A 12,999-nucleotide genomic window follows, 5' to 3' on the forward strand; every position below is an offset into this window, starting at 1 on the left:
TGTGTCCCAGGAAAAAGTATGGTGAATTACAGGCTAACTCACAACTCACAGGACCACCTTGGTCCCTATAGACACTCCCCAGAATCCAACTGGAGTAGCATTTATGTCTTTGTGTGGTAATGCTGATATAATAAGCCATTGCTGGCTATTTGCCTTAGTAGTTTCTACTTCAAAAGAAGCCTACAGTTATGTATGATGAATAAGTCTAAAGAGCTAATAATATACAGCATAATGACTATAGTTAATAATTTAATTATTGTGACTCATTTCACAAAGCACTGCATTTTTATTTTATTTTATTATTTTATTTTTTAAAAATTTACTTATTTAATTGTTGTTCAAGTACAGTTTTCTGTTTTTTACTCCCATCCAAGCACTGCAATTTTATTATAATTGTTTCCCCATAGATTTCTAAACTCTTCTTCCAGGCCCCAGCAATGTCCTAGAATTTTTCTTGAATTTCCAGGGGAACTTTGCATGACTTCTGAAATTTCCCACCAAGGAAGGCCCTTTTAGTCTGTTGTGTTCAGCAAGGAAACTGGATTGTCTATGGGGGGAATATGCTTCGAATGAAAACCTATCTTGAAATCTTACATGAATTTTTTGGTGTTGATCAGCATTCCAAGTAGTGCTAATGTATACCTTACTGAGATTCCATTTGTTGTTTCCACAGATTTCAGGAAACCTTACTGTGCCTTGGATTACAGGGTGTTCTAGAAAAAGAGCAGTAAGTAATCTTTCATTTAAGCAGCAAATGGGTTTTCCCTGCTTTGTTAGTAGGAATGCCACTGAGAAAACTGTAATATTTGTAAAGTTGGCAAAACCGAACCTCAATAAGCCTGCATTATCTCAAAGGATATATTCTGTGATCATATTAATTAAATATACAACAAAAGTAACCTTAAATAAGATGCAGTAATCAGCACTCTGAATAATTTTTGAGTAGGTATTTGCAGTTTTAAAAAGCATTCAGAAATGGAAAAAAATGTACTTTTTCTACATCTAATTAACCCAGTTAATTTGATCATATAATCAAATCATTATTGATATAAACATGTCAGTCAAAGTTAAATAATTTACATTAGTATTAGAACATTTTGGTATTTAGCAGTGATGAATAACTAATATTTTAATAATATTATTTTGTTTTTATGCTAAAACTGTTGTGATATTTATAATGTTAATATAATAGAACTTCATTAAAATTGTGTTCTCTAAATAAATCCCATTCAGTTGGTCTGTGTAAAACCCATATATCTGCATTTTAACAAGTATCTCAGTAGATTTTGATGTAACTGGTCCATAGATAGAAAAAAGATTTTAATCATAAAAAGAGACTAGTACAGTTTTGGGAATATAACTCAAGTTACTGTATGTTAGATAGGTTTGGGGTTAATAAAACAGAAGTTAGGACTGTAGTACTAGATAGGGTTATGTAGACTACTTTTCCTTATTTTTCCCCACAAACTAAAACTATATACTATGAAGGCAATATAGGAGGCCACCAAAGGAGAACTCTGAAGGATGGAAAGAAAGCAACTGGTTAGGGACTCCAAGACTTGGAGGAACTACATGGTATTTTTCCCCCACATAACAGTAGAACGTGACACAAGTTAGGTAACCCATAACCCCCAATCTAACATGAGAAGACAACTGGTATAGGCTCATTCCTCCCATTAATGAGATGGAAGTCCCACAGACACGAAGTAAGCTTGGTTACTTCAGCCCAAGGAGATCAGCTGGAAACCTCAGTGACAATAAGTGACCAGGAGAAGCACTTTTTTTTTTCCATGCTGGGTCTGAACTTCTCCTCACTTACTTGGAGACACCAGGCAGCAACCAACAAAATGCAGCCTGACTTGGGAAGCTTCTTTGGTTCCGTAGGTCAGAGAATTTCCTTTCCCACTTATATAATCAGGTGGCTTGGTTAGTACTAGCAGTAGTGATCAGGACACCATAACTGCTCAGCCCAGGAAGTATGTTATTCATCCCTGAAGGATGGAGAATTTATTTTTCCACCTAGAGACACTGATCTGTGGGGTGACACCAATAGGTAGTATCTCCCCACAATAACCCTTGGGCTGGGAAAGGTTCTCTTTCTCTTCAGATTGTAGCACTATTGATCAGTGGAAGCCCAAGTGCCACCATATATACCAAACAAGTTAAAATACCACAAATGTTCGGAAAATAAAAATATCATTTGAACCACTAATTAACAGTAAAAAAGAAGGAAAGCTTACTCTTTTGGACAGTATGAATGGACCTAGAGAGCATTATGCTAAGGGAAATAAGCCAGTCAGAGAAAGGCAAATACCATATGATTTTATTCATATGTGGAATCTAATGAACAAGCTGAACAAACAAGAAAAATTGGGACAGACTCATAGATGGAGAGCAGGATGACGGCTAGTGGGGGGGTGACTGGGGGAAGGAGGAATCAAGCAAAAAAAAAAAGTAATCCTGGACATGGACAACAGTGTGGTGATTGCAGGACATGAGGGCGATGGTTGGAAGTGGAGAAGGGTATAGGGAGGATAAATGGTGATAGAAAATAAAACAGAAAGTGCTAAACACAACTGGGTGATTGCCTAACAAAATAAAAAGATTTAAATGAGAACAAAAATCTTCTGTTATGGCTCAAATGCTGAGGATATCAGTGAAAGTCACCCGTAACACCAAGAACTAGGAAAAGCACAGCTTGAATAGTAAAAGAAAATCAACAGTAATAAACATTAAGGTGAAGTAGGTAATGGAATTATCTGACAAGGATTTTAGAGCATCCATTATAAAAATGCTTCAAGCAATTACAAATTATTTTTAAACAAAAATCTCAAAAGAGCAATCAAAGTTATAAAAGAACCAAATTAGAATTATAGAGCTGAAATATACAATAACTGATTTTTGTTTTAAATTTCTGTATTGTTCAATATTTGAGTAGTGATAAAAAAAAGAATCAGTGAACTTGAGGACAGATTGATAGAATTGATCCAATTGGACAGCATAGAGAAAATACTGCAAAATAATAAACAGGAACTCAGAATCCTGTGTGACAATAAGATATCATTCAATATTTGCATTTGTATCATTGGAGCCCCATAAAAAGAAAAAGCAGGGAATGGGACTCAAAAATATCTAAATAAATATTTAAATATTTAAAGAAATATTTAACAAGTGGGCAGCGACCAGAGGGGAGAGGGAAGGGAATTTAAGGGGAAAACGGGGGAGGGATTTTGAGGAACAAGTATGAAAGACACAGGGATGAGGACTGGGGGGGGGGGGAATGGGAGGAAGGGGGGGTGGGGTGGGATGGGAGAAATAGATTAAAAAATGTACTTGAAAAGTAACTAAATAATATTTAATAAAAAAAGAAATAATGGCTAAACATATCAAGTTTGGGGAAAAATAAAATAAACCTACAGATTCAGGAACCTTAGTGAAATCTAAGCAAGATAAATACAAATAAATCTACACCCAGATGCATCATAATTAAATTACTGAAAACTAAAGACAAGGAAATATCTTTAAGTAAGCCAGAGAAAAATGATGTATTATCTATAAGAAAATGCCAATTTAAATATCAGTAATGAATTTTTTCATCTGAAATGTTGGAGGAAAAAGGGCCAATATTTTTCACGTTTAAAGAAAACAAGTGTCAATCAATAATTCTGCTTGTCAAAACTACCCTTCAAGAATCAAGGAAAAATAAAGATATTGCTAAATGAAAGAAAACTAAAAGAATTTGTTCATAACTGAACTACTGCATATCAGGCATCTGTATCAGCTATTGATTGCTGCTTAACCCATCATCATGATTTTAGCAGCTTAAAATAACATCCATTTATTATCTCACAGTTTATCTGGGTCAGGAATCCAGGCATGGTTTAGCTGGATCTCCTGGTTAGGGTCTCACAACGATGCAATCAGGATGTTGGCTGGGCCGTGTTCACATATGGAATGTTGAATGAGGATGAATATGCTTATAAACTAACTCAGGTTGTTGGAACAATTTATTTCCTGTGGCTGTAATTCTGAGGCCCTGTCTTCTCATTTGCTGTTAGCTGACTCATCTCTTAGAAGAGGATGCCCACAGTTCTAGCATCTAGAGGCCCTCTTTAATTTCTAGGGGCCACCCACAAGTTCCAGATGCCTCCCACAATTTATAGTCATATAGGCTCTTTAAAAAATAGCCACTTTTTGAAGCCACTGGAAGAGTCTCTATACTGTCTCTACTAGCAAGAAAAGTCTTTTATAGGAGTTCTGGCCAAGATGAGGGTGTAGGTAGAAACCCTTCACTTCCTCACACAACCAAAAGGAGGATAACAACCAGTCTAAAATCAGTAAAGAACCCAAAGTGTCAGAGAATCAAACTGCATGGAACTCCAACAAACACATAATTAAAGAAACATTCAAATAGAACAACCAGACCAGTAAGGTCGCAGACAGAGAGAAACTACAATGAGGTGGCAGACCATGGGGGTGGTGGGCTGGCTGTGGTGAGGTGGCAGGCTGCGCAGGTGGGGCTGACGTAAAGGGAAACTGAGACTCAGAGGTAGCTGTGGACCAAGGTGGTTGCCCCAGTGGGAGAAACTCCCAGTCTCCCACAAGAGTTCGATGAAAAGTGCACTAGAGATGGCAGGTGAGCTGCATTGTTCCCTCTCTGGCCCCATCCTTACAGGCAGTGCTGCAGGGCAGCAAGGAGGATTGCCCTGCCCTTCTGAATACCTAAGACCCCACACCCTTACAACTTAACATAGACCCCAAATGAAGAAATAGGGCCAAAATGAAAGAACAGAGCAAAACCTCAGAAAAAGAGCTAAGTGATGAGGATATAGCCAATGTATCTAATGGAGAATTTAAAGCCCTGGTAATCAAAATTCTCACAGAACTGATTGAGCTTGGTCAAAAAATGAAAGAAGACATGAAAGATACCCAAAATGAAATAAAGCAAAATATTCAGGGAACCAACAGTGACAGAAAGGAAACCAGGACTCAAATCACTGATTTGGAACAAAAAGAAGAAATAAACATACAACTGTAACAGAATGAAGAAACAAGAATTCAAAAAAAGTGAAGAGAGTCTAACAAACCTCTGGGACACCCTGAAACATTCCAATATCTGAATTTTGGGGGTGCCAGAAGGAGAAGAATAACAGAAGAAGTTGCAAACTTATTTGAACAAATAATAAAGGAAAACTTCTCCAATCTGGTGAACAAAATAGACTTTCAGGAAGTCCAGGAAGCCCAGGGAATTCCAAAGAAGTTGGACCCAAAGAACACACCAAGGCACATCAGAATTACATTACCCAAGATGAAAGACAAGGAGAAGATCTTAAAAGCAGCAAGAGAAAAGGAGACAGTTACCTACAAAGGGTTCCCATAAGACTAGCAGCTGATTTCTCAAAAGAACATTGGCTGTCAAGAAAGGGCTGGAAAGAAGTATTCCAAGTCATGAAAGGCAAGGACCAACATCCAAGATTACTCTATCCAGCAAAGCTTTCATTTAGAATTGAAGGGCAGATAAAGTTCTTCCCAAATAATGTCAAGTTCAAGGAGTTCATCATCATCAAGCCATTATTATATGAAATGCTAAAGGGACTTATCTAAGAAAAGGAAAATAAAAAATGCAATCAGTAAAATGACAGTAAACTCACAACTATCAACAAATGAACCTAAAAAACTAAAAGAAAAACAATGAAAACAAAAACTAAACAAACAACTACAACAGGAACAGAATGAAAGACATGGACATTATATGGATGGTTTTCAGTTGGGTGGGGGAAGGGATAATGGGGGGAAGGTACAGGGAAGAAGAAGCATAAATGGTAGGTATTAAATAGGTGGGGATAGGTAAAAAATGGTATAGGAAACAGAGAACACTAAGAACTTATATGTACAACCCAGGGACATGAACTAAGGGGAGGGAATGCTGGAGGGTTAGGGTGTGCAGGGTGGAGGGGAGGTAAAGGGGAGAAATTGGGAAAACTATAGTAGCATAAAATATAATTTAAAAAAGTCTTTTATAATGTAACATAATCACAAGGGCGACACCTCATCACTTTTGTTAAATTCTATTGGTTAAAAGCAAGCCACACATCCCATCATACTCAGAAGAAAATGATTATTTATATAAGAGCATGAAAGCCAGGTGGTGGGATAATGAGTTTCCACCTCAGTGACTGTCTACCTCAGCAGTGGGTGACAGCGATGCTAGTACTGCCTTGAGGATGTTGTGAGACTGTGGTGCAGAGAAAAGAAGCCCAGGTGGGGCCTGCAAATGCTCTTTGACTTGAGGAAATGGAGCTAAGGATCCAGGGAGAATAAGATGATTAGAGTTTGCAGGACAGCATATTAGAGAAGCAAGCACTATGCAGAAAAAGAACACAGGAAATCTGCAAAAGGTTATCCTTGAAAGTCAACTGAGTATATAGTACCCATGTGTATGGAGAAATTATGTCTGGAAAAAGAACCATCTAAAAACAGTAGAAATAACAGTAATCATATGGACCAGTAATAGTGTTTTTCCAACCAAACAGAAAGAAAAAAATTATAGTTTAGAGGCCATTGTGTAAAATACACAGAAAGCTTATTACAGACTAAATACTGCTCCTATTGTGCTTAACAAATCCAAAACTTAAAAGCAAGTTCACAAAGGATCAATCAGTTCCTAAATAACCTATTGGGATCGCAGAACAGAGCTAAATCTTAATTGTAAGAACATATAACAAGGTAAAATGTATAGTGTCTGTCATCCATCAAAAATTACTACAGTGTAAAGAAGCAGGAAAATATGACCAATGATATGGAGGAAAATCATTAAATGAAAATGACCAGAACTGACACATGTTAGTTTTAGCAGAAGAAGCTATTAAAACCATTATTATGACTGCATTTTATTTTATTTTGTTTTATTTTTACATTTTATTTATTTATGTTTAGAGAGGGGAAGAGTTGGAGGAAAAGGAGAGAAACATCAATGTGTGGTTGCCTCTCCAGTGCTCCCTACTGGGGTCCTGGCCCACAACCCAGGCATGTGCCCTGACTGGGAATAGAACTGGTGACTCTTTGCTTTGCAGTCTGGCACTCAATGCATTGAGCCACACCAGTCAGGGTTATGACTGTATTTTAAATGTTTTAAAACTTAAGTGGCAACATGGAAGATATAAAGAGACATAAACAACTTCTAGAGTTGAAAACTACAATGTCTTTGAAGGAAACACAGTGGAAGATACTAATGGAATATTACTATTGCAAAAGAAAAGATTGGTGAACTTGAAGGCTTAGCAATATCCAAAGTGAAAAAAGAAAAAATAACACAAAAAGAGCATCAGTGAGCTGTGGAAGAATTTCAAGTGACCTAATATATATAATATTGAAGTATCTCAAAGCATTTGAGGGAGAACAAAAACTATTTGAATAAAAATAGTGTATTAAAATATTCAAATTTGATGAACCTATAAACATACAGATAGAAGAAGCTCAATGAAACTCAAGTACAAGAACCGCAAAAGTACTTTGTAATAATTTTTAAATGCTCAATACTCTTGATTTAAAAAAAATTAAATCATCTTGATAATACATATATGTTATGAATAGAGAAGCAAAGTTAAGGATGACATCAGTTTTTTCATCAGAAACATACAAGTGAAAAGACATTATCATTAAAGCACAATATCATTAAAGTACGGAAGAAAAACCATCAGCCTAACTGTTATGTTCAACTACAATATTGTTCAAAATTCACCATGAAATAAAGACTTTTTTAGATGTATACAAAGTGAAAGAATTTATGTTCAGCAAACTCGCACATAAATGTTAAAGAATTTCCTTCATGCAAATGAAATATGGTGCTGGATGGAAATTTGGATCTACACAAAAGAACAAAGAGCACTGGAAAAGTTAACTACATGGGTAAATATATAACTTTTTTCACATATTTAAAAACAATTAACTGTTGAATGAAATAATCACAATATAATATGAGACTAAGAGCATAAATATAAGTAAAATATATGACAACAAAGCAATAAAGGCTGGGAGCAAAGAAAAGGAAATACACTACTATATGGTTCTTAAACTAGTAACATGAAGTAGTTTTAAGGTAAAATGTTAAAGATGTATATTATAAACCCTAAAGCAAAAATAAATAAATAAATAAATAAATAAATAAATAAATAAATAAATAAAACCCTTGAAACAGTAGTTCTCATATAGAGATGATTTTTCCATACAGGGAACATTTAGTAATGTCTGGATACATTTTTGCTTGTCACAACTTGGAGATGTACAAGGGGCATCTACTGGCACAGACCACAGATGCTGTTAAGCATTCTTTGATTCATAGGACTGACTCGGACAACAAATGATTACCCAGACTAAAAATGTCAATAATGCTGCTGTTGAGAAACCTTGTCCTAAAGCAACTAATAAGAGTTGCAACAACCAAACAGTTATGGCCAATAAGCCAAAAAGTAAACAGATAAAATTAAATAATAAAAATAATTCAACACTTGTTTTTAAAAAATAATAAAAAGTAGTAAGGAAAAAAATAAAGAATAAATGCTTAAAATAGAAAACAAATAACAAGATGATAGACAAACCTATCTCTGTTAATAATCACATTCACTGTAAATGACTCAAACATGTTAATTAAATGTCATAGTAAAATCAGATTAAAAAATATAAGACCCACTGTTCACTGCCTATAAGAAGGACACACACTTTGTAAATATACAGATAGGTTAAATGGCTATATTGCTAACAGAGAAAGTTAATATCAAAGCAAAGATTATTAACGGAGATAAAGAAGGTCATTTGTTATTGACAAGTCAATCTATCAAAAGGACATAACAGTTGTAATCATTTATGCACCTTATAACAGAGCTTCAAAATATAAAAAGCCCAAACTAATAGAAGTATAAGGAGAAATAGACAAATTACCAAGTGTACTTAGAGTTTTCAGTATCCTTGTTGCAAAAATTTATTTAAAAAATGCACAAGAATCAGAAGATGTGGATGACATTATTAAGCTACTTGACCTAGTTGACAATTATGGAGCTATATGACCAGCAATAGCAATCATGAGCAAGTATACTCATTACATTTTCCGAAGTAAATTAATTCTGAGCCACACAAAATAGTTCTAATAAATTTCAAGTTTAAAGTTATTCAAAATATGTTATTTGACCAAAAAAGGAGTTAATTAGTAATTAATAACAGAAAGATTTCCAAAAAATCTAAGTAGTTGAAAAATAAAAACCATTTCTTTTTTAAATTTTATTTATTTATTTTTAGAGCAAGGAGAAGGAAGGGAGAAAGAGAGAGAGAAAGAGAAATATCAATGTGTGGTGGCCTCTCGTACACCCCCTACCAGGGACCTGGCCCACAACGCAGGCATGTGCCCTGACTGGGAATTGAACCAGCAACCCTTTGGTTCACAGGCTGGCACTCAATCCAGTGAGCCACACCAGCCCCAGGATAGCACATTTCTAAGTAATCAGTGAATAAATGAAAATAAAAGATAAATTAGAAAGTATCATTAACTGAATAAAATGAAAATGGACCATTTCAAAATTTTTTGAAAGTAATTATGGGGAACTATATAGCACTAAATGACCATATCAGAAAAAGAGTAATACAAAAAAAGTTTTCAGTAACTTCACCTTCAATTGCAAATGAATGTATACAAAGCAAAACAACAGAGTGGTTATCAATGAAATAAAAAGCATAAATACATTGAGCAAAATAGAAATCATAAGATGATTTATTAAAAAATCAACAAAATTGATAAACCAGCACCTCAACCCCCACAAGTGTTTTCAATGGGTGCTTTTAGGCTTTATTTCCTGGCGCTAGGACCCTGGGTTGCACGATCTGTCTCACTCCCCAGTTATCTGCATGAATGTGGGACCACTGCCCAGTCGCCAGCCGCCTTGCACACGATGCCCCCTTCTCAATCGCCTCCTTGCTGGGTCTGCCCATTGCCACCCCATGGCCGTGGTCTGCCAGCCGCTGCCTGGGTACCCAGGGTCTGCCTGGTACCATTGCATGCCTGGGGTGCCTGGTGTCACCACTTCTTGTGCTGCAACCCCTCTCTGCTCCCACACCCTTCTCCACCCCGCCTACCACTCTGGATGAATGTGTCTATTCCAGCTCCTTGGCTGTCCGACTTCTATACAATTCAACTTTCTGTTAGTTCTGGATGTTATTTTGTTTCTAAATTTTTGTTGTCCTTATTTTGGTTGTGCGAGGAGGCACAGTGTGTCTACCTACTCCTCCATCTTGGCCGGAAGTCGTTAACATCATTCTTAATTGTGAAAGACTGAGTGCCTCCCCACAAGGTCAGGTACAACACATGGATGCCCCCTCTCACAAACATTGCATTGGAGGTTCTAACAGTGCTGTAAGGAAAGAAAAAAATGCTGCCCAACTTGCAAATGAAAATATCTTTATTACCAGATATCATTTATATAGAAAATATATTTCATGAAAAGAGCAATTAGAATGAATAAGTGACTTTAGCAAGATCACAGAATATAAGGTCAATATGCAAAAATTGATTGTATGTCTACATACTAGCAACAAATGATCAGAAATTTAACATTTAAAAATACCTTTAAAAGAATATAATAATATGAAATAGCGAGACACAAATCTGACAAAGTTATGCAAAACCTACACACTGCAGAGTACATACTGGCATATTCTTAGTGGATTCTGGCTAAGGAGCATTGACACTGGGAAAATTTTCTTTGAAAGTGGGTGGAAAAAATTTGACAGATAGCAGTTATATTTCATTTTGTGGGTAGAATGTGCTTCCAGAAGAAGCTAGTTAGTGACCAACATGGTCATTGATCACAATGGCATTTTATATTTGATTATATGATTATTTCATTAATAAGTATCTTCCTATTAAATCTAAAATCTTAGTTCCATGAAAGCAAGGAAAATATCTCAATATCTGTTTTTTTCTTACCATCGCATCCTTGAAATCAGCCCCATTGTGGACCAGTGTAGTACAATAAAAATATACTGTGAGCCACATATATAGACTGATATATTCTAGTAGCAACAGGTAAAATTAATTTTAATGATATACATTAACTCAATATATCCAAAATCTATCATTTGAATGTGTAATTAGTACAAAAATTATTAAGATATTTTACACGTTCCCTTTTTACCATTACAACCTTTAAAATCAGTATGCATTTCATACTTACAACACATGTCCATTTAAATGCTAAATTTTATCACATAAATGATCTACATGTAAATTTCACAAGATTTACAGTTGAAAAAGTAGATTTAAATACCCACCTTTTCTTTTTGCATTCTATAATGTAAATTTCTTTTTAATTAAAGTATTGTAGATGTGAAATATCATGATAGTTTCAGGTATATGACATAGTGATTTGATATCTACATACCTTATAAAGTGATCACCATGAGAAGTCTAATAACCATCTGTCACTCTTCAAAGTTATTGTGACATTATTGACTATTCCCTATAGTGTACTTTACATCTTCATGATTTATGTTATAAGTTTGTACCTCTTAATCTCCTTTACCATTTTACCTGTCTCCCCACTGCTAAACCTTAAGGCAATTATCATTTGTTTTCTGTATCTAAGAGTCTGTTTGTTTAGTTTTTTAGATTCCACATATAAGTAAAATCACATGTAATTTGTATTTCTCTGACACATTTCAATTAGCATAATACCCTCAAGGTATATCCATGTTGTCACAAAAGGCAAGGTTTTATTCCTTTTTTGGCAGAGTAATATTTCATTATATATGTAAATATATTGCTTCCATATACTAACTATTGCAAATAATGCTTCAATGAACATAGTGCTGCATGTATCTTTTCAAACTAGTGTTTTGTTTTCAGATAAGTGCCCAAAAGTGGAATTGCTGGGTCCTTTTTTGTCTCTTGTTATAGCCTTTGTTTGAAGTCTATTTTTGTCCAGGCCCTGGCCTGGCAGCTCAGTTATATTTGCAGTGTCATCCGCTATACCAAAATGTTGTGGGTTTGATCCCCAGTCAAGGTGCATCCAACAGTCAACCAACCAATGTTTTCCTCTCTCACATCAATGTCCCTATCTCTTGCTCTCTCTCCATCCCCCAACTTCTTCTCTCACTAAAATCAAAAAACATATCCTCAGATGAAGATTAAAATATAATAATAAAAATAAATTCTATTTTCTCTGGTATAAGTATTGGTATCCTAGCATTTTGTTTTGTTTCTATTTTTATGAAATATTTCCTCCATCTTGTTCAGTCAAGATAGGTATGGTACCCCTTCTCACCTGAAGGGGATAAGTTTGAAGATTTTCAGTAGATAGTACTGAAATTTCAACTCACCGCTTAATGGAAGCACTTTATGGATTCTCTTTGGCCTATCTGAGTTACCAGCACCACTATTATTCTGTTTGGGGGTCATTATTAAGTAAAATAAGGGTTACTTGAGACAAGCACTGCTATAGGCAATCTGATAACTGAGACAGCAAGTAAGTGACTAACAGGTGGATAGTGTATACAGCATGAGTATACAGCTAGAGAAAAAGGTGATTTACATCCACAATGGAGCAGAACAGCACAAGATTCTATCATGTGACTCAAAACAGTACATAATTTAAAACTCATGAATCATTTATTTCTGTAATTTTCTATTTAATATTTTCGGATCATGGTTGACCATGGATAACTGAAACTATGGAAAGTAAAACCACAAATAAAGGAAAGCTACTGTTTTAATTTTTACTTAAGTAGCAAAAATTACAAAGTTCAGCTAGCACTGATATAGATATAGAAAAATAGGGACTAGCATATATTTCAGCCTTCAAAATGATTAAAAAATCTAATCACATACTCCTGTAGGATAAAGGGGTTTTACCAATCTCAGGAGTTACACCACAGCCTCTGTTTATTCATTCTGTTTCCAGGTGGAATTCTTATGTCACCCTGTTTGTCATCCAGTGTTTTCCTCTTCCTGGCTAT

The 12,999-nt window shown here is 35.3% G+C and overlaps 1 protein-coding gene across 1 annotated transcript in view; it reads left to right on the forward strand.

Moving 5' to 3' along the window:
• The window catches only part of HDX (highly divergent homeobox), a 101,580-nt gene that overhangs the window by 42,826 nt on the left and 45,755 nt on the right, over positions 1–12,999 (forward strand). The window contains exon 4 of the mRNA XM_037126733.2: positions 674–727. Coding sequence (XP_036982628.2) covers positions 674–727 — 54 coding nt within the window. The remainder of the gene's footprint in view (positions 1–673; positions 728–12,999) is intronic.

Source organism: Artibeus jamaicensis, unplaced genomic scaffold (assembly GCF_021234435.1).
Source record: "Artibeus jamaicensis isolate MK-2021 breed Jamaican fruit bat unplaced genomic scaffold, CSHL_Jam_final contig_241, whole genome shotgun sequence".
In the NCBI taxonomy this organism is placed as follows: Eukaryota; Metazoa; Chordata; class Mammalia; order Chiroptera; family Phyllostomidae; genus Artibeus; species Artibeus jamaicensis.